At 48.9% G+C, this 21,294-nt stretch overlaps 1 protein-coding gene and 1 pseudogene across 1 annotated transcript; both read right to left on the bottom strand.

The window, feature by feature from the left end:
- Positions 1–2,068: 2,068 nt before the first annotated feature.
- Positions 2,069–3,345, bottom strand: SSTR4 (somatostatin receptor 4). Its single transcript, XM_032419754.1, has one exon. It carries the CDS (start codon positions 3,293–3,295, stop codon positions 2,129–2,131), a length of 1,167 nt encoding a protein of 388 aa, XP_032275645.1. The 5' UTR covers positions 3,296–3,345; the 3' UTR covers positions 2,069–2,128.
- Positions 3,346–20,978: 17,633 nt separating this feature from the next.
- LOC116642092 lies at positions 20,979–21,062 on the bottom strand (annotated as a pseudogene).
- Between the last annotated feature and the right edge of the window lie 232 nt (positions 21,063–21,294).

Below are 21,294 nucleotides of genomic sequence, written 5' to 3'. Positions count from 1 at the left end.
GTGCATGCATGTTTGTGAGTTCAAGGGGTTCTGTGTCTTAGTTCGGAGCTTCCAACCCACAGCCATGTCTCCAGGATGTAGTACAGATTGGCTACACATTTTCTCTGCCAGACAGATGTAGACCACCCCAATGTGCAGACCCTAAAGACCAACATCCCTACCTCGCCCATCCAGCCCTCTGGGACACACTTGGATCAACACTGATTACTGCGTACACATCATGCTGCTGGCTGGCCATCTAGAGGAGCAAGGATCCAATGGTTATGTACCCAAAGACAGTTCAAGCAAGGTTGTTTTTGTTTTTAATTTTGTTTTCATTCAGTAGGGAAGAAGCTGGAATCTAGAGCCACATGGAAAAGAGCATAAGGTTAGAACTCTGTCACAGTGTGCTGGTACTGGAAGACCTCTTGATTTTATCGACAGAACTCTGAGGACCCTGGGGTTCAGCTGCTTGCCTGCATCTTACAATAGTTATATCTTGGACCAGAAGTCAGCTCTCCTGCCTGTTTCCCATACACCAAGCATCTGCTCATATCAAGTAAAACTCTGATCTTGGCCCTAACACTGCAGGGAAGAGTCTTGTTCTGCTTCTTCCTTGATCTCAGAGAGGAGCCCCTGCCCATGGTGGAAGCAGAGCATCCCCCTGGGCCTCATCCTGGCCTCCTGGCCCTGCCTCAATCCTCTTTAGCCTCCTAGAAGCCCCCTGTGCCCATCTTGGGACGCCTGGTGGCTGCCTGAAAAGACTCAAGTCAGGCGAGGTCTGCTAGGTTGGCAAGTCCAGTGTATTTTCTCTCGAAGCCCTCCTGCCAGGAAGCTGCGAGCTCTGGGGGGCTGACCCCTCCGAAGAGCAAAGGGCCTCTCTCTTCAGCTGTCCACCCCACCCTCCTCGCCTGTTCCTCTCTCCATCTGGATGGGATCAGCCAAACCCAGAAGGGCCTTCTGCTGTGCTAAGCCAGGTGGAGTCTCCCCCACATAGCTGTTCACGCATGTTTAATAGCATGTTTTCACTCCAGAGCCCCACATAAGCATTGCAAGCATTTCTTCATAAAAAAAACAGGATTAAAGCTCCTCGTAAGCTGACTTTTTCCTTTGAGAAAAGCTAATTTATCCTTGGGTTAACATCAGGCAAAAAGTTAGAGTCATTTACTGTGTTCAGCCTCCACATGTTTATTATCTACATCTGGCTGATGTTTTACCGAATTGCGATTTTTTATTTTTTAATAGTGGGTGATCGAGCTGCCTCCTCTATCCAAAATCTGGGCTGATTTCCATCTGCTTTCTCTGGTCTCCTTTCCCCTCCCCCTGACTCCCCTCCCACTCACCACTGTGATATAAACTGCCGATTTAATGAGGTCTTGTGCTCCCATGCCAAAGAGTCGAGGCAAAAAATCACATCATAGGAGCTAGATGAGATTTATCCTTTCTGCTTTTTTATTACTGACCTGGTTTTGTGCCTCATAACAAATCCCACATTACGACTCTCCAAACATTTTCTACTCACAGGAAGCCTGCTGCTAGCCCAAGACAACCGGAGTGACACTCGTGACTGCAAGCAGGCACTGGGCCTGGGGGGTGAAAAAGCTGGTGCCCCAGACTGTCATGCATAAATTTCAGTTAGAGGAGAGCCCAGGAACGGAAGCAAAGGGAGTGTGCCTGGAGACTTCTTCCTTCCTCCCTTCTCGTATTGAACATGCGATGTCCCCACCACAGCCAAAGAGTCGGCAGAGAGCAAGGGCACTGGCTGCCTCCACCCTCTGGACAGTCCTCTCCTGGGCAGAGGTTCTGTAACAAGGCACAGGCAGATGGCCATTCCTCCCTGGCATGCCCCTGCCTCCCACCCCTAGGAAAACAGTCAGAGGTCCAGGGATGATTAACATTATAGACCAGTGCTCAGAGGAGTCCTACCCCCATGGAGGCGTCCTCCTGGAACCCAGAGTCCTGGGGATGGGAGAAAACAAAGGAGCTTTGATGCTCTTGGGGTTAGCACACAGACTGCTGGAAAAAGGTGACTGTGGTGGGAACAGGCGGTGGCTCTTAGGGGAGCATCGGGGCAGGCAGTGTGCTGGCAGGTAAGGGTGGAGCAGACCCCTTTGCGGTGGCCAGGCTGGGGAGGAGGTGAAAGGGCTCTTCAGAAGGTGGTGGTCCTGGTGAGGGGGACCTGCTTGCGGCTGGGTTCTGGTTGCAAGGGCCCCTGCTGGCAGGGGAGTGGGGGGCATATCCACCCTGCCCCACCTCTGCTCTTGAGGGCAGTGGCGTAGTAGTCCAGGGGCTCGTCCTCAGGACCGCCAGGTGCATCCAGGAGGCAGCACTGCAGGCAGAGAACACGCTGGAAGGATGGGCAGAAGTTGTCGGATAGGAAGCCACAGAGGATGGGGTTGGCGCAGCTGTTGGCGTAGCTGAGGATGAGGGACACATGGTTGACCATGGCATCAAGGCTGGTCACAAACAGGTTCAGCAGCTGCACCACATAGAAGGGCATCCAGCAGAGCACAAAGACGGCTACCACCATCAGCACCAGCCGTGTGATCTTCTTTTCCAAGCGCTTCCGCCACTGCCAGCCGGCCCGGAGTGCCACCGCCCGCATCTTGCCCACGATAAGCAGGTAGCACAGGACGATGGCCAGAACGGGCAGCAGGAAGCCCAGCAGGAAAGTATAGACCACAAAGACCGCCGACCAGGCCGGGTGCGGCCAATGCAGGTTGCAGGCCACGGCCTGGCCACCCCGAGCTGGCCTGGTATCTGCGAAGATGGCGATGGGCAGGGTGACCAGCAAGGACGCCAGCCACACGCCCAAGTTGATCAACTTGGCCACGCTGGGCCTCAGGTAGGTGGCGGCGCGCAGAGGGTGCACCACGGCGACGTAGCGGTCCACGCTGAGCACGGTCAGACAGAAGACGCTGGTGAACATGTTGAGGCCGTCCACACAGAGCACCGCGCGGCACAGCACGGACCCGAAGGGCCAGTCGTGCAGGGTGGCCGACGAGGGCACGAAGGGCACGTTCAGCATGAAGAGCTCATCCGCGATGGCCAGGTTGAGCAGGTAGATGTTAGTGGCCGTCTTCATCTTGGCGTAGCGGAGGATCACGAAGATGACCAGGGCGTTGCCCACCAGGCCCACCAGGCACATCAGCACGTAGATGCACTGGATGGCGACCATGCCCGCTGCCCCCGCGTCCCGCCTCCCCGCCGCCGCTTCCTCCTCCCCGGCCGGGGTGCAGCTGGCGTTGACCGCTGGGGACCAGGCAGTCTGGAGCTCTTCCTCGCCCCCGGGGGGCAGCGTCGGGGAAGCGCTCATGCCCAGGGGTGCCCGCGCAGATCGGCAGGAGCGCGGCGGAGAAGACGCGGCCGGGGGCTCCGGCGCAGACGCGTGCGCTTCTCCCTGATCCGCCTGAAGAGCCGGCGGCGGGCCCCGCGGGGAGCGCCCGCCAATCCCGCGCCGCGCGCCCTCCGCGCCCCAGTCCCGGAGCCCGCGTGTCCCGCCCCGTTTGCCCACCTCCGCGCCCCCCGCAGAGCGACCGTCCAGGCCCCCAGCCCCGGGATCCAGCCTCCCCCCGCCCCAAGGTCCTCCCGGGCCCTCCCGAGCCTCCCGCCTCGGCTGCGCCTCACCTCAGATCCGTCTTCTCCGGCCGGTTGCCGTCCACTCCTCTGTTCTGTCCTCTGCAGCCGCGAGGCTGGGGGTCCCCGAGTCCTCCGTTTGGATGACGCGGCGCTCGGGGTGGCAGGGGAGTGCGGAGCCAGTTGCCGGGCGCTTGACATTCACCCCCACTCCACCCCGTCCCCCCTGCCCCTGTGATCCTCTTGAAGACCTGCAGGGGCTGTCCCATCTTTAAACTCACGTCATTGAGGTGGAACCTGAACCTCCTATAGGCGTCCCCGTGAATTGCAGGTCTACAGGGTCCCCTTCGCTCCCTCCCCCCGCCCCCGCACTCCCCGCAACCACAAATCCCGGGACCTTTTTAGCGAGATTTCGGTGGGGTGGGGGTAGGGTGGGCGCCAGGAACGGAGGTGCACACGCGCGGAGGCAGAGATGCCACAAAAGAAGGCCAGCCTCTGTGTCCGGTGCCCGTTGCGCTGGGCCTCGCAGACTCAGGCAGCTCGCCACAGAGCCAGACGCGCGAAACCTACGCGGAGCCTGCTGTCTTCGGAGGCATCTCCACTGCGGTCTCTGAAATGTGCCTGGGGTAGGGTGGTCAGGAAAGGTCGGTGTTCCAAACTGTATTTCCTCCTCCCCCCAAACTCCAGAAAGTGCCAATTGACACCCCTGGACTAGATGATCCTGGACTAGACAGTCCCGGTGTGAGGACCCAGCAGGCAGCCCCACAACCCTGTCCCTACTAGTCCACGCGGGGCACAGCAGAATTAGTGAAGTGGGGATTTGCCTCGGAAGATTATCCGCATAGTAATGCTGGCCTTTTGGAACTGCTCTGCAGGGCAGTGGCCTCCTTGAGACTCCCTTCAGGACGGTCCTGAACAGCCTTTGGTGCATCTGGAAATTGCTGCAGGCCGCTGGGGGTTAGGTCCTAGCTCCTATGCTGCGTGGCTGGAGCTGCTGCCAAGGGGAAGGCGGCAGGATGCTTGAGGCCAGCTGGAGGTGACCTTTCAGAGGGCCTGGAGCCTTCTGACTGCTACTCACCCAGGATTTTTTTGGAGGGGGGCGGAGCACATGTGATAAGCACCTGTGCAACAGAGTGGCTGAGCCTAATCTCTGTCCCCAGTTTCTGCCACCCAAATGGTTCCTTTAAAAGATTTGTCTTGAAAAAATAAAAATAAAATAAATAACAAAAGAGTTGTCTTAGCAGCCCTCCTCTTTATGGACACTCCTTAAATTGGTCTGTCCTTTCCTCTGCTCCCCGTTTTCCTCATTGTCTCTAAGGGAGAGACTCTTACAGGGAAAGAGATGGTGACTTTGTCATTCAGGGAATGTGTGTAAGTCAGCTGTCTGGGTCAGAGTCGGGGTCTGCATGGCTCCTTGACCACTGACTGACACAGGATGGCCTGGGAGTGTAGGTCTGTGAGGTCCACACAAGGAGCCTTTGGAGCATTGGCAACAGCACAAGCCAGAGCTACATGTTTGGGCCAGGACTGGTGCAGCGGGAAGCAGAGCGGACACTCCAGTGCATTCCTGGCACACGCAGGGTAGGTAGGCCTTGAAACTGGACTGCCTGGTTCAAATCCAGCTTCCGCTCCTCCCAGATACGCAGCCTTGGGCAAATTCCTCTGTCTCTTTGTGCCTCAGTTTCCACATCTGGAAAGTGAGTATTATGGTAGTAACTATTTGGTAAGGCACCATGAGGAGCCATCACAATGGCATACCTACAGGGACTGGGGGAGTACCTAGCCATCGTCAGCACTCAGTGAGTATGGGTTATCCAGGGTATTTATTTTTCTACCCCTCCCTGGGTGGTGAGACTAAAGAGGAGGTCTGCCTCCTCCCACTTGGCCCCACACTGTCCACTGATTGGCTGCTTTCAGAGAGCAAAAAGTGAAGGACATGGTGGAGGTCCCCCATACCCTTCCCCATGAATTATTATTATAGTTTTTGTTGTCAGATGAATCAGTTTCTATTGACAGTATTTTTATATCTAACCTGTATTGAAAACAGTCCTTAGTCACATGGGAAGAGCATTACTTCTATCCCAACTTTGTGCAAATGACCCAAACAGAACAAGCTTTGCTGACACAGCCTGACCTTTATTCTGCTCTAACTCACATCTTGATGATGGGTGATGCTCAAATCAGATTCTCTTGGGAGTGAAAAGAAGCTCTATTAGCAATTATGCTGAGCCTCAGCATAACCCCTGACTCTTCCAGGCAAACCACGACATGGATCCTTTAATTATGGGGAACTCTCCACTTTAATTTTTGAATTACCACATTAAGTGGCAGAAAATAAAGTTTGTGAAGCACCAGATTAATTTATAAGGGCTATCACACCTCTCTCCAGAGCATCATTGGGAAAGGGTTTTGCGGTGATGAAGGTGAGGTATGCATTTCACTGACAAAGCCAGGAGATGTTGAAGATTAAACTGAAATGTATCTGTGTCCAAGGCCAGGAGCAGGGAATCATTCCATTTTTAAAAATACTGTCCCCAGACTTGTATATTTAGGGAGGCATCAGAGAAGCATTTGAGATGTGTACCACTCAAGCAACTGAACTCTTTAGAGAATGAGCATGCACAGTGCTGAACCCCCTCCTGAGATGGCCCCGGGGAGGGACACGTGTCCCTAGGTCACCTTCAGCTTTTCCTGAGATGGACATTCTTCTGCCCATCCCATTTCCCTACTTTGCCCTCAAGTTCCATCAGGCCTCAAACCCCTGGCCGGGGTCGGGATTGGCGAGAGTATCTTAGCTTTTGAAAAATTGCTATAATGATGAAAACAAAGTTGAGTTGATACCGAGAATCACTGCCTTCACCGCAGCATCATCATAATGATAAAAATCTCATGGACTAGAAGAACAGGAGGTTGGGAAATTCAGGTCTGATATGGAGGTTCTTCCTCAAAGTCAAGAAAGTCACGAGGCCGAGTTACTTGGAGTTTTGTTTGAGCTGACAGTGTGGGGGGCAGGAGGTAAGTTTTGAACAACAGGCATTTTTGGAGGCAACATAGTATAATGTGACTGCTTTGATCGGCATCCCAGCTCATTGCTTATCAGATACATGATGTTGGCCAAGTTACTCAACCTCTCTGGGCCTTCACTTCCTCCCCTGTAAAGTGGTTTTAATCCTAGTCCCACCACAGATGAGCTGTTGTGCGGATTGGACAAGTTGACATACATGAAGCAGTTACAACAGGGTCTGGCACTGATAAGCACTATATATGTTTATTATTAGTAGTACTCCATCCGAAGGCTCTGATGCTTGCTAGCTCAAAGCTCCTGGGCACACTGGTTTGGCCCCAAACATGCTGACATCAAGCAGAAGACCCCCTCTCTCAGACTCAGTGAGCTGGAAGGAGCAGGCATCACTCCTGAATATTCTGAAGGTTCTCCAGATAATTCTAAAGCATACTGATGCAACACTCACTTAAATGGAATTACAAGAGGCAGGAAGCCTGGGGGCCACAGTGTGTGGAAATCACTGTGCCTCCAGGGTGGCTGAAGGGAGAGGCCAAGAGAAACATCCAGGAAACCAAACTGAGACCCCTCTGCTCGGAGAAACAGAGAGCTCAAGAAGGGTGAGGGGCAACCTGCTAGACCCCAGGTGGGAAGAGGCTGGGGTGGTTGGGGCCCTACAGTTGTGCTCTCCCAAGGCACTAAATATGCCACTGAAGGGGGACCAGCCACATATCTCCACTGGGAGAGAAAACAAAGTGAAACATTCAGGCTGAGTAAAAGTGGTGGGGGAGGGGGACAAAGTCCATTTATAAGCTGTCCTTCAGCTCCCCTGTCCCTTTGCTGTAGGATGTATATATAGGGGGCCTGTTTTGGGTCTGTTGATCAAATGTCTGACATCAGGCGCAAATTGCTCCCCTGCGCCTTTTTATAAGCAGTGCAGAGCTGGGGCTAGGCTGGGTCTGAGTGTCCTTCCCCAGGTGGTGACAGGGCGGCCCATGGGTCCAGCTGGCCCCAGCTGCTGGGGGGCTGGTGGAGTTTCCCTGGCTGAGTGAGGGCAGAGAGAGTGGAGCAGGGGCCTCACAGCCCCTCCCCCAAGCCAGAGGGAACTGCTCCTTTGTCGGAAATGTGATTATCTCGTCTATTTCCATTCTTCAGATGTGCTCCTCAGGCCAGGGTCATCTGGGCTCCAAGCATCTGGGCCACAGGTCTTCGAGAATAGCTTCTTCTGCAAATAGCCGTGCACGAAGGAGAGGGTTGACCCTCAGCAGTGTGAGGACTGTTGTCCCGAGAGCCACTTCTGTTGTCACCTGCTGATTAGAAAATCATCTCAAGTGCTCTCAGCACCTCGGCTTGGCTTTGATAGCTTCTGCTGAGTATATTAAAGCATAATTTACCAGGGCCTGAGTGCATGGCATTGTCAGAAGTGATTTACATAATCGCCTCTTCTTCAGATTCCCATCAGAACTCTAGTGATGTGGACAGTGTGATGATGATGCAGCCCCGCTCCACCCCAAAGGCTTTAAATATGAGGTCGAGGATTTCCTTTAAGAGTTTATTAGATATTAAAGGATTTCCTTGAAAGAAAAGTGAACCAAAAATCATGTGAGATAAGCAGAAAGTCAGCATGAAAAAAACACAGGTCTGGGACAGGAACAGTGTTCATGCAATATCCTGATCGTGTATCCAGACTCTGCTGTCAACCATCTGGAGTGAGGAAATGGAGCGTCGTTCTGTTCTCTGGAGTTGTTTTCGACTGTCCCAGCATCCTGGCCTCATCGTTCTGTGTGTAGAAGAAAATGAGCTGGAAGACAAAACATGGGTTTCATCTTGCACCCTCTGCTCCCGACAGGTATGAGCATGGGCAGCTCCTTTAGGGTTCCCCTGCTTCTAGTGTGTTCCCAGGCAGGCAGCACCCACACCACCTGTTAGAAGTGCCCATCCTGGACCTGCTGAATCCCAAACATGGAAGGTGGGGACCAGCCACACTGCTCACCAGCCCTCTAGGAAACTGTGATGACACTTGAGTCTGAGAACTGCTGGCCTAGCCTTTCTGAGCCTCACTTTCTTGTCTGGCCCACTTCCCAGAGTGGTGAACCAGTATCAGGAAAGATAATTTGACTTGGATGCTCTGAAATCTCCAGACGACCTAGCCACATGGCTCCTGAACGCTTGAAATGTCGAGATGTGCTGTAAGTGTAAAATACACATCAGATCTCAAAGACTTAGAGTGAACAAAAGAATGGGAAACATCTTTTTTTAAATTGGTTATATGTTGAAGTGATACTCTTTTGGATATTGAGGTAAAATTGAGCATATTATAAAATGAATTTTAGCTGTTTTTTTTTTTTTTTAATATTTTATTTATTTATTTGACAGAGACAGACCCAGCGAGAGAGGGAACACAAGCAGGGGGAGTGGGAGAGGGAGAAGCAGGCTTCCCGTGGAGCAGGGAGCCCGAAGCGGGGCTTGATCCCAGGACCCTGGGACCATGACCTGAGCCAAAGGCAGACACTTAACGACTGAGCCACCCAGAGGCCCCTTACCTGTGTCTTTTTCACCTTTTTTGATGTGACTATTGGAAATTTTAAGTTACATTTGTGTCTCGCATGGTATTTCTAGCATTAGACCCTATCGGATGCCACAGGCAATGCTATTAACATGCTGTTCCTGCTTGGTCTGGGCCATAGCCACGAGACCCAAGTGGCTCTTTGAATTAACCTAAAAAAAAAAATAAATTAATTGCCTTAGTCACATTAACTGTATTTCAGGTGTTCAACAGTCACATGTGGCCACCATGCTGAACAGTGGAAATCGAGAACAATCCACTGTAGTGGAAATTATAGCAGTAGAGGTTAAGAGTAGGGCCTTTAGTTACCAGAGTTCCAGTCTGGCTTTGACAAAGTTTCAGCCGTGTTGCCTGCCTCCCAAACTCCACTGCCTCCTCTTCCTTGTGGGTAAGTCTCTGATTTTGTTTAAGGCTGCACTTTAAATGCACTCAGGTGCTCAAGTTGGTTCCCTCCCCAGAATCTGTGATTTCTTTGGGAGTAGGCATATGCACTAACTCTGGCCAAAGACATGAGGGAAATTATTGAAGTTACAGGGGTAGTTTCTGGGGAAGGTCTGGCTATTGTCTGGCAGGAATATAATGCTTAGGGGGGCTGCAGCCACTTTGTGACTGTGAGGTGGAAAGCTTATCCAGTATGAAAGCCAGTATGTCGAAGATGGTAGGGCAGGGAGCAGGAAGGAACTAGGGTCCTTGGTAATAGTTGAGAGCTGATGGGACAGCCAACTCTGGCACTGCCCCCACTGAACTTTTTATGTGAAGTGATGTATGTTCTTGTTGTTTTAGTGCTTTCAGATGTATTTTCTCTTACTTGCAATCAGAAACACTCTAGCCCTTATCCTTGGGCCAATCACTGACCTTTCTAAGCCTGCTTTTCTTATCTCTAAGACATGAACACAGAGTTCTTACCTCATTATATGAGATCATGTGGTACTGATGCTAGCAGACATTTATGTCGCCCTTACCGTGTGCCAGACTGTTCAAAACAGCAGACTCATGTAGCATCCATATAATGCTTACCTTGGGATCTTGAACCTTATATATTCACAGCACTTACCATTGTAATCATTGCCACAGGAGCAGGTGATTAATTTGGACATTCTCTCCCTAAACATTTTACTTACCATGGGAAGAAGTAGTCATTCTGGTTCTCCTCCCACCTTTCCAGGAGGATTTGAGAAGCAGTTGAAAAATGTTTCTGCCCCTACGCCAATTTTGGAAATTCACATCCTCTCACAACTGAATGACATAGGAATCAATACATAGAACACTGCCTTCCCAGTGTTCAGGTTATAATGCGTATATTTAGAAATAGACTCATGATAAAATTTCCTGAAAATCTCCCTGGAAGCTAAAAGAGTTCATCCTAAGAGTGACTCCTAGATAGATTCTAAGCTTCTCGAGTTTTGCTCTGTTGGTACACCACGCTCCACCTGTCACTGTCTGGTGCAGAAGTAGCATCTCAATCAGTCATCTGCTTCTTAATGCTTTGTCAAGATCTCCGAAAGGTTGAAGATTGACCCTACTTGAAAGTTAACTAGTTAGCCGACGACCACAGTCTCCTGGAAGCTGGTTCAAGTCCTGGCCCAGGGACATGGACTTCATCTCTCAGGGTTCAGCAGGGGTGTGGCTTTCCTGTTGACATTGCCCCCCTCCTCTCCCCTGCCCCCTGGCCCCCAGCTCAAGAAGGTGCCAGGGAGGTGGGCCCACGTGGATGCTGCACACGCACAATTCATGGAGGTTTGCATCAGAGCTGAAGAATTCTGAGTTTAAAGAATCCTACTCTTATAAAGAGAGGTATTGGGGCATCTGGGTGGCTCAGTCATTAAGCGTCTGCCTTGGGCTCAGGTCATGATCCCAGGGTCTTGGGATCAAGCCCCCAATCGAGCCCCGCATCCGGCTCTCTGCTCAGCAGGAAGCCTGCTTCTCCCTCTCCCACTCTTCCTGCTTGTGTTCCCTCTCTCTCTGTGTCTCTCTCTGTCAAATAAATAAATAAAATATTAAAAAAAAAAAAAAAAAAAAAGAGAGGTAGCAAGGCTGCTTCACCTTTGCTCCAAAGGGAGATATTATCTTTATTATCCTGATCGGGAGACAAATCTGTCTTTTGCCCCAACGAGGCATTATCGCTGTCTCCTAAGGCTTTTGCCGTACAAACAGCCTTGGGAAAATAGTTCAGGGCAAAGGCCTGAGCACACAGGATGTGCAGAGATGAGAGAGACTGGGATGGATTGTCTCTCTTCGCATGGGGCGCAGTGGAAACCCCACAGCGTGTCGCCTCTACCACTCTCTTCATGGATACCCTCTTGGTATGTAGCAGAGAGCTTGCTGTTTGCATGTGGCTCCAAGCTGCCCCAGCCCCCAAATTTTACTTTCTAAATAAATCATTCTCAGTGGTCCCCATTCAGATTACCAGGGAAGTGAATCTGTTTGGTCCAGCTTGGGTCCGTACCCCGTTCTGGATCACTGAGCTGCGGCCAGCAGGCAGGGTCAGTTGGTACCAACACTTTGCCCACCTTCATAGGTGGGCAAGAGGGGCAGATCTTCATAGGGTGAGGGCAGGGACACAGCTTTAGTAAAGACTCATCTAACGAACATTTATTGCATAACTGGTGTTGCCATCGTTAGCAGCAGCAGATTCTTTGGAAGTCTTCTAAATCACTTACAGTAAAGAGAGTCATCAAACATGACTCAAATAACTTCAGCAGAAAACAGTCACCATAATAAAGTCATTTAATTATACAGTCTGCATTTTCTGAATATTCAAAAAATTGGATTGTGCCGCCCTGCTGTGTGTGTTCAGAGGAAATCTTGACAGCTCTTTTTTTGGCTGATGGCTTGCTGGGTTTTGCTCTTTGGAAGATGTCAAAATCATTTGTATTGCCACTGAAATGTGCTGTTTATGTAAATCCTACCCAGAAAAACAGAAAAGCAATTGCAAAACCAATCCAGCAGCCAGAGAAAATGCAGTCCATTGAAAAGGGATTATGGTGGGGGGGAGGCATGGAGTTCTGGAAAGCAGAAGTGTGGTCTCCACCGGACCCACCAGTGAGAAGCTGTCCTGCAAGGCTGCTCCCAGGCCTGTTCTGCTAAATGTGGATGGAGGGGTCGGAACGGGCAGTTGGGTGCTCCTCTTCATGGCCTTCCTCCTTTTGATCTTTATCGGTGGAATCCTTCCAGTTTCCTAATCACCAGCCTCTCAGGAAACAAGGCTCTGAGCTCGTGAATGTATACTTTGGTGTCAAATGAATTTTCATCCTGCATGATACTTCATGGGCTTATCTACATTGTAATTATTCTCCCATCATGAAAAGAAAGAGAAATCCAAAGAGAGAAACCCGATTAAAGCTTGTTCAAGACAAAGCAGAGGATAAGGGGCGCCTGGGTGGCTGCATCGGTTAAGCGTCTGACTCTAGTAGATCTTGGCTCAGGTCTTGACCTCAGGGTTGTGAGTTCAAGCTCCATTTTGGGCTTCACACTGGGTGTGGACCCTACTTAAAAAGCAAAACAAAACAAAACAAGACAAGGCAGAGGGTAAGAAAGGGTCAATTGTGCACACTCGGTCAGCACTAGTCTCTAGTTTAGAAAACGTCAATGACAAACATCTAACAGGCAAGTTTGAGGTGAAGGGAGTGGGGCTGATTTCCTCTGTCCTTGGAAGTACTTGAACCCATCTGCTCCCCTGCCTTGTGTCCTGTAATTGGAGAGGCCTCACCCTGCCCACTAGTTAACCACTTCCCGGGCTTTGGGACTACTTATCCTCAAGCAGTGCTGCATCAGACACTGAGCATTGAGTCTGCCTTCCTCCAAACACACATGGGAGCTGACCTCTTACCTCATACCCCACCTCATACCCCTGCTTGTGGCTTTTCTCATCTCCTTGATGTGTTGTCCTAGCCCTACAGCTTGACTATCAGACAGTGGCTTCCTGCCTCCTATCTCCATTGTCTTTCTAGGGCTTGGGTATTCATTCATTCATTCATTCATTCATTCATCCTTCTAGGTTTATTTTTGCATGCTCAAGCATTGGACTAAGCATTTTGAAAGTTACAGGGACAAAAACAAAAGCCTGGTGTCTTCTCTTGTGAGCTCACAATCCACTGTGGGAGGGAGACAGTCAAGCAAACAAGGTACTCTTCAAATGCATGCAGGCCAGACTGGATACTGCATTATGATTTAGGGAACATGGCCCCCTCTCATCTTGGGGGCCCCTGGGAAGACTTCACGATGAGAGAGAACTCTGAAGATGTGCTCAGACTTCTGTAGACAAGAGAAGAAGTGGCCGAGATGAAGCCAGGAGGGTGGGGGTGGGGGTCAACCCAGGGACCTCAAGCCTAGAGAAGAGGGCTCCCCTTTCCCATCTGTTCCCCATGCTGATGGCACCCCGGTGGGTTTTACCTTACAGGAGAACGTTTCTCCTCATCACTTTGGCAGTAAGTTACATTCTGGGTGGTGTTTGCCCTGGAGGGCCTTTGAGTGTTGACAGTGTCTGAACAACCGGTTTAATATGGCTAGAAAAGTGTGCATGGGGCCACGTTCAAAGTAAGAGAACATGTATTTAAAGTTGATGTGTGCACTCTCTTCTCTTCCCTGCCAGCCCTCTAGAAGCTGGGTGGAGGTGGTCCTCAAAGGCAGCATCTGGAACAGCCCTAGGAGATGTGTTTTCATACCATTAGGAACAATTACTCCAGCAAGTTCCAACTTCTCTGTTTTGCTAAAACAATTCATGCTGAAAATCAATATTTGCTGAGTGATGAATTGACTCTCATTGTGCAGAGCCCCAAGACTGGAGCTATCACTTTCCTGGGGAACAATGCTTCTCAGATTCACCTGGGGCATATGGTCAAGTACAGGCGGGGGGCCTGCTGACTTGAGAACACTGGGGTGATGCGGGGAGCTGAGGTCTGGGATCTGCATTTTTAACACATTTGAGTACCTTTTTCTAGAAACTGGGTGAAAAGATCTAGTAAAGAAGACCAGGATTTGCTACAGTTGATCTGTGGGGGGGACGTGGGTAGGGTTTATGTAATGTGCCTCTGAGATTTTCTGGCTTGGGCCCCTGGCTGCATGAACCAGGATCTGTGGAGCTGAAACTCCAGAGTCTACATATTTTATAAACACTTTGGTTACTTATAAATGAGGAGGGAATGATTTTGGAGCAGAGCAGCTGGAATGGATTTTCTATTTTCCTAAAAAATCTTTTTTTTTTTTTTAGTGATTCAAGTGAAGTAATTTTCATAGCCAGTAGCAAATGGAAGTGACACAAGGAGCTGAAGGTCAGTAGACCTTGAGATGGCCAAGGACTTCTCAGGTGAGACTGAGGGACAGGACAAGTCCCAGAGAGATAGATCCTCAGTTTGAGCAGGACACTACTAGTTGTCATTCTAAAGAGGTCTAGACTAGTGGTTCTCAAAGTGGGATGATTGCCTGGAACAGCTGTATCAGCATCACCGTGGGCCTTGCTAGAAATGCAAACTCTGCACCCTAGAATCTGAGTCAGCAACAGGGGGTCCCAGGAAGCTGTGTTTTCATGAGCACTCCAGAGGATTCTGATCGTGGTCAAGGTTGAGAACCAATGCTTTCAACTTTGGTGGACAGCTGGAGATCGTCTGGTGTCTCCATGACCTCAGGTGTGTCCTCTCTCTTGCTGCTGCCTGATCAGATGGGAGAGGGAAAATTGAGATCTTACCTCCTACTGCAGTCCAGGGACACTGGAACAAATCCCCAGGTGCAATGCCCTCATATTTTTTTTTTTTTTTTTTACCGGACACCTTTTACCATCTTTGGTGGATTCAAGTGAAGTTCTTTATCTTTTATGAAATAAAAGTATTGTTTAAAGTCCTGGTAACATTGTTGGTTAATGTAAGACCAAAATGGCTAAGATTTTTGCTTTTAAAAAATTAGTGTGAGAAAGGGGTGACTGGCTGGCTCAGTTGGTAGAGCATGAGACTCTTGACCTCAGGGTTGTGAGTTCAAGCCCCACGCTGGGCATAGAGCTTACTTAAAAAAAACAAAAAACAAAAACAAAAAACTGGTGTGTGAAAGGGGAAACTAGGAACTACAGAGAGAAGAGAGCTGGTGAACACCACCGTAAACCAAGGATGGAAGCTAAAATCAGCAAGACTGGGACAAGCCAATGCCATGTAACATCTGAGATGGTATCTTGATGGGAACACCAAGCATGTGTGTGGCATTACTGCCCAGAATGCACAAACTGAATCAGTCCATTATGAAACATCAGGCAAACCCAAACTGAAGGATAGTCTTCAAAATAACTGACCTCTACTTTTTAAAACATCAAGGTCAAGAACACCATGCTGAGGGGCTGTTTCAAATCAAGGAGGCTCAAGAGAACTGACAACTGAACACATGTGGTACTGGATTGGATGTTGGGGGAGGGGGAAAGGACTAGCATGGGCATCACTGGGCAGCTGACAACACTCAGTGTGGCCAGTAGATTTGATAGTAGTATTGTTCAATGTTAAATGATCTGATATTGATTATTGTTCTGTGGTTGTGTAAGAGAATGTCCTTGTTCTTAAGAAAACACAAGTAGAATATTTGGGGAGTATGCAGGATGTCTTATAACAGCCTCAAATGGTTTAGACAAAGAGAAGGCGAGAGTCAGAGAGAATGATAATGATAAATGTAAACAACTGATGAATCTCTGTAAAGAGTATATGGGAGTTCTTTGAACGATTCTTACAACTTTTTTTGTGGAAACTTAATTTTTTAAGAAAGTGTGTATAAATGGATTATTCAAGTTGCTATCATTGTTTTTAAGTAGCAGGATTATGGGTAGTGTTCCTTTTTATTTTTATATATCTGTTTTCTACCAAATATTCTGTCATAAGCATTAACTATCTTTGAAATCAGAGAACAAATGAAATGATACAAATGATTCTTTCTTTTCATACATACTCCAACTGTGCTTTTCTTTTCCTTTTAAGTATTTTTTTTTGTATTTATTTGAGAGAGCACAGTGAGAGAGAGAGAGCACAAGTTGGGGGGGGTAGGTGCAGAGGGAGAAGGGGAAGCAGGGAGCCCCATTGCCTGGCTTGATCCCAGAACCCTGGGATCATGACCTGAGCCGAAGGCAGATGCTTACTGACTGAGCCACCCAGGCACACTGAGCTTTTCTTTTCTGTCTGCTGGTTAAGGTGTCCGTGCCTACTTCCCTAAAGGATTTGAGGTAGCTTAGAGCCAGAAATACACAGGAGCACTGGATGTTTTACACAACTAATGAATCGTTGAACACTACATCAAAAACTAATGACGTACTATATGTTGGCTAATTGAACATAATAATAAAAAATAAATAAAAACAAAGCTGGTAATTTTACAGACAAAAAAAAAAAAAAGAAAAGAAACACACATGAACTCCCACCAATAAGACCCAAACTGCACACAAAAGTGGGTGGGGAAGTTAATTAACTCATGCAACTGTAGATGAGAGCATTTGATCCTCTTGCCCCCCTTATTTGGGGAAGCCCTAATTTTTCCAGATCCCACCCTACTTACTGGTTATATCTATTCTCCATGCACAATTAGCATGTTTCCAGGAGAGTTTCACTATCATGAGGACACCCTTTCTGCTGACTCTCTATCTGCTCCTCAGTCCCAAAATGTGAGGCCACTAGCTCTTTGAGGAGGCACTAAAGTACCTTCCTTTTTGCCTTTTCTGCCTTGCTAAGCATCTCAGCAATACTACAGAGATCATTATCTTCTCTGGTACTTTTAGCATTGTTACCATGTGAAGATCTAGACAATACTCGGCAGATGCCAAATCCCCAAGATAATGGCTGTTATTTTAAGGATCTTCCTCCTCTTCAAACATGGTTACCAAGATAACGCACACAGATCACAGGCGTCCTCACGCATATAAACAGTGCAATGTGCAAGTCTCTGGATTAGCCTGACGTGCTGTGGGGTGAAGTCAGAATGGCAGAACTCTGCCAGGGGTGGTGAAGGTGCTTAGGTTTCCCTTCCAAACAATGCATGGGGAGCCTGGAGGAAATGCCTCCAGCAAAGCCCACTGCTGAGCTGGGACGCCCTGTTCTCCGCTTAAAGGGCCACTGCAAGGCTACAGCCAGTCCACATCTGACTTCTTTTATGTATGTTTCTCTGTGTTTTTTGACATATGTTTATTCTTACTTTACCAGTTGTTAGAAGTAGCACAATTTCTTAGAAATACATGTTTGTGGTAACTCTCCAGATCTCTGTGGCCATGCTCAAGGGAAGGCTCCAAATAGTGATGACTACAAGCCCCTCTACTTAATAGGTTGATCATCAAAGACCTTATTTATCATAAAGGAGCTGTTTTGGATGATGTTTGGCCTATAGCACATCTGTTCAATAAATACCTATTCAACAGTTCAGTAACTGAATGTCTAACCAGCTACTAGGAATTCTTCCTAGCCACGTTTATTTATAGAGCAGGGGTTCCTGGATCACGCAGACCTCTGCAAACTTCTAGGGCAGACAGAAGGGGTCCTCAGAGCCACACCCTCGCCATCAGCTTGGAGCTGGTCAGGAATGCAGAATCTCAGGCTCCAGCCTGGAACTTCTGAATCAGGATCTGCATTTGGACAGAATCCCCAGGGCACTTGAGTCCCACTCAGGAAAGGCTGCAGCCTGGCATACGCGTGTGTCTGCCGACTCCCACCTTCAGTGCTGGGGGGAGGAGGCAGGGCTTACTGAAAGGCCGGGTGAAGAGCGGGCTGGTCTCAGGGGAGGCAGGTGCTCCTCCAAAAGATGTTATTTTTGTAAAAGATATTTTAAAAATGCTGTCCATCTTAAATATATTTGAGAAGGATGTTTTTTGAAGGGAACCTGTGGTAAATCTTGTTTTCTGGTGGAAGGAAGAGGAAGGTACATTGGCTGCAGCCTGAACCTGAGCTGAACACTGCATTAGGCATGACACACACGTGTGTGCACGCCTGCACCTGTGTGCGTGTGCACACACAGCTACGCATACACAGCTGACCCTTGAACAACACGGGTCTGAGCCACGCGGGTCCACTTACACGTGGGTATTTTCCAATAAATACAGTATAGTGCTGTAAAAGTATTTTCTCTTCATTTACTTTATTCTGAGAATAAAGTATATAATACATATTGCATACAAAATATGTGTTAATCAAATATTTTGTTATTGGTAAGGCTTCTGGCCAATAGTAGTTACTTTTTTGGGGAATCAAAAGTTACACTTGGATATTTTACTGTGCCGAGGGTCAGCACCCCTAACCCCCGTGTTGTTCAAGACTCAGCCACATATACATGTGAATATGTGTATATACACATACGTATGTGTGCGTACATATGTAACTCTTTTCTTCTCAGCACCCAGGCACTTGGCTACGAATCCCACCTTACGGGTTAAGCAAGTGATGCCCGGGTTGGGGGCCGTCAGTAACTGCATGTGAGGAGTGGGGCAGAGCTTGGAGGGAAGTCTGACTGCTTTCAAACCCATGCCCCCCTGGCTCTACCTTACTTCCTTCTTTTTGCATAAAATAAAGAATCCTTTTCTGATCCCAAGCACTTCCTAATTTGTTCTGATCATTGGATTGTGTGTATGGGGGTGTGTGGGGTAGGCTTTTCCAGTTACTACTGCTGTGTAATAAAACACCTGGCCTGACAAATGTCACATTTCCTAGAAGAATCAAACCCCAAGAACTGCACTGTAGGTTCCCTGTAAAGGATTCAAGCGGGGACCAAGCCAAGGTATGGTGAGGCATGGTGAGACCTGGTTGGTGGGCCTTCCTCCCCATCTTCCCTGTGCTCTGCAAGCTCCCATTCACTCTCTCTGCCTCAGTTTCTGCGTTTGTAAAGTGAGCTAATAGTAGCAACGGCTTCTATTATTACTATCAAATAGTATCAATACCAAATATGGTAAATATCATGCACTCCTTCTGATATGATGCCCAAAACAGAATAAATGCTCCATGACTAGTTGTTGTTACTGCAGGCAGTAGTAATGATGCTTATGTGACAAAGTTCCAATTATGGGAACACAAAAGATGGTGACCAACTCCATCTGAGCGAGAGGTGCTGGAGAATATGTGACTGTGGGTCTATAAGAACCAAACTCCCAGTTATCTGATTGCCAAGTTGGGGGTGGGGGAGAAGCTTTGTGTGCGTGTGTGTGTGTGCGTGTGTGTGTGAGCACGCACTTGCGCATGTGTGTTTACTGTAAGCTTTTAAATATAACAATCTTCTTTTTAAAAATGAGGTAGTCGGGCGCCTGGGTGGCTCAGTCGTTAAGCGTCTGCCTTCGGCTCAGGTCATGATCCCAGGGTCCTGGGATCGAGTCCCACATCGGGCTCCCTGCTCGGCGGGAAGCCTGCTTCTCCCTCTCCCACTCCCCCTGCTTGCGTTCCTGCTCTCGCTATCTCTCTGTCAAATAAATAAATAAAATCTTTAAAAAAAAAAAAAAAATGAGGTATTCAATGGAAATAAGACTTTTTAAAAAAGTGTCAGGTGCCTTTTCATCTGTCACAAAGAAGTTCCTAGTTGTTCCAACGTTCAGACCTTGAGAAATGAAGACTTTTACATATTTAAATAAACTCTGGTTTTGTGTTTCTTCTTTTGAAATCTGACAACCAAGATACCCAGACAATTTTTTCAAAATAAACAACCTATGCTTATGACTTGCTGGATTTAAAAAAAAAAAAAAAAAAGATACAGGTGATTTTTTTTTTCAAAGATTTTATTTATTTGACAGAGAGAGACACAGCAAGAGAAGGAACAGAAGCAGGGGGAGTGGGAGAGGGAGAAGCAGGCTTCCCGTGGAGCAGGGAGCCCGACTCGGGGCTCGATCCCAGGACCCTGGGATCATGACCGGAGCCGAAGGCAGACACTTAACAACTGAGCTATCCAGGCGCCCCGATGTAGGTGATTTTTTAAGAGTCCTTGAACCAAAGCAAATCCTTTCCCCCCAAAGTCTATATTGTGTTCCCCAGCCCTTGCTGGGGAAGGAGGTTTCAGCCAGCTTAGGGGGCCAACTGCAGTTAGCTGGGGCTCGGGCAGCGTTCTGCACAGCACAGTCCTTTGAGTAGATGGTTTACTCTGGCCAGGCTGTTGTTCTGCTCGAGTGGGGAAGCAGGCGAGCTTCTTTGGATGTTTGCACTGACAGCCATTGCATGGCACTCACGGCCTTGAGCGACAGTCTGTGTGTGAATGTGACTCTGATAGTTGGGGGGCAAGCCAGCCTACAGGTGCCAGGACACTTCAGACCAACGTTGACTTCCTCCTTTCATGGCCCATGGCCAACGACTGAGAGGGTGGGTACAAAAGGCTGGCTTCCTCTGCCTCCAAGAGAGATCTGCTCTGGGTGCCAGACACGCTCCAGAGCTCCACATGGGATCAGGCTGAAGCTGGTCTCCTGCTGATGCCATATGCTTACTTAGCCTTCCTCTTCTCCATCTTCCTTCCATCACTGCCTTTCTCCTCATCCTAAACAAACCAGAATCCCCCTTCCCGTCTCTGCTTCTAGAAATCCAGCCACCAGCACTGTCCCTTACAAAGACTGAGACAAGAACAGTACCCCTACCATGGTGTGTGTGAGCCCAGAGCACAGAGGCCAAGGAGCCAGTCCACAGCGGGAAAAGTCATGGGTCCCTGAGGGCACAATGCTGCGCCATCAGGACTTTGGGGGAGGGGAGACCCATCCACTGAGCCGGGGGCTGCACATCCACGGAAGGCATGGGAAGATACCATGCTTTATGGAAGATGCCAATTTGCAGGACCTTCAGGATTAGGGTCACCCCTTAGTGGACATCATTCCCAAAGGTCAAGACCAGAATGACAGCGGCACCCGTACCTCCCTGGTGTGGCTGATCTCTCCTGCCTCATACTCTTTACTGGCATTTGAGAAAAGTTTTCAATTAGCAATAATCGCGCCTCGGATAAACCTCATTGGCTACGATACTGCCACTGCGCAAAGCTCTTTACTGGCATTTGAGACTCTGCTCCTCTCTGCCAACTTTCACTTCAACTCACACTCTTCTCTTAAACATGGGTCTGACTTGCTTTTTATCTCCCCTCTGAGCCAGACCACCACTGTGATATTTGGTGAGGGCGTTCGTCTTCATCCCCCCAGAGAGGCATGGACGGTGATCTCCCGGGACAGCAAGAAATGGACAGCAAGCAATTGGACTGAATTCTGTCTCTTTGCATG

The sequence above is a fragment of the Phoca vitulina genome, unplaced genomic scaffold, assembly GCF_004348235.1.
Source record: "Phoca vitulina isolate PV1807 unplaced genomic scaffold, GSC_HSeal_1.0 scaffold22, whole genome shotgun sequence".
Lineage (NCBI taxonomy): Eukaryota > Metazoa > Chordata > Mammalia > Carnivora > Phocidae > Phoca > Phoca vitulina.
Note: the sequence above shows the minus strand (reverse complement) of the source record. Positions and strands in the feature narration are given on the sequence as shown.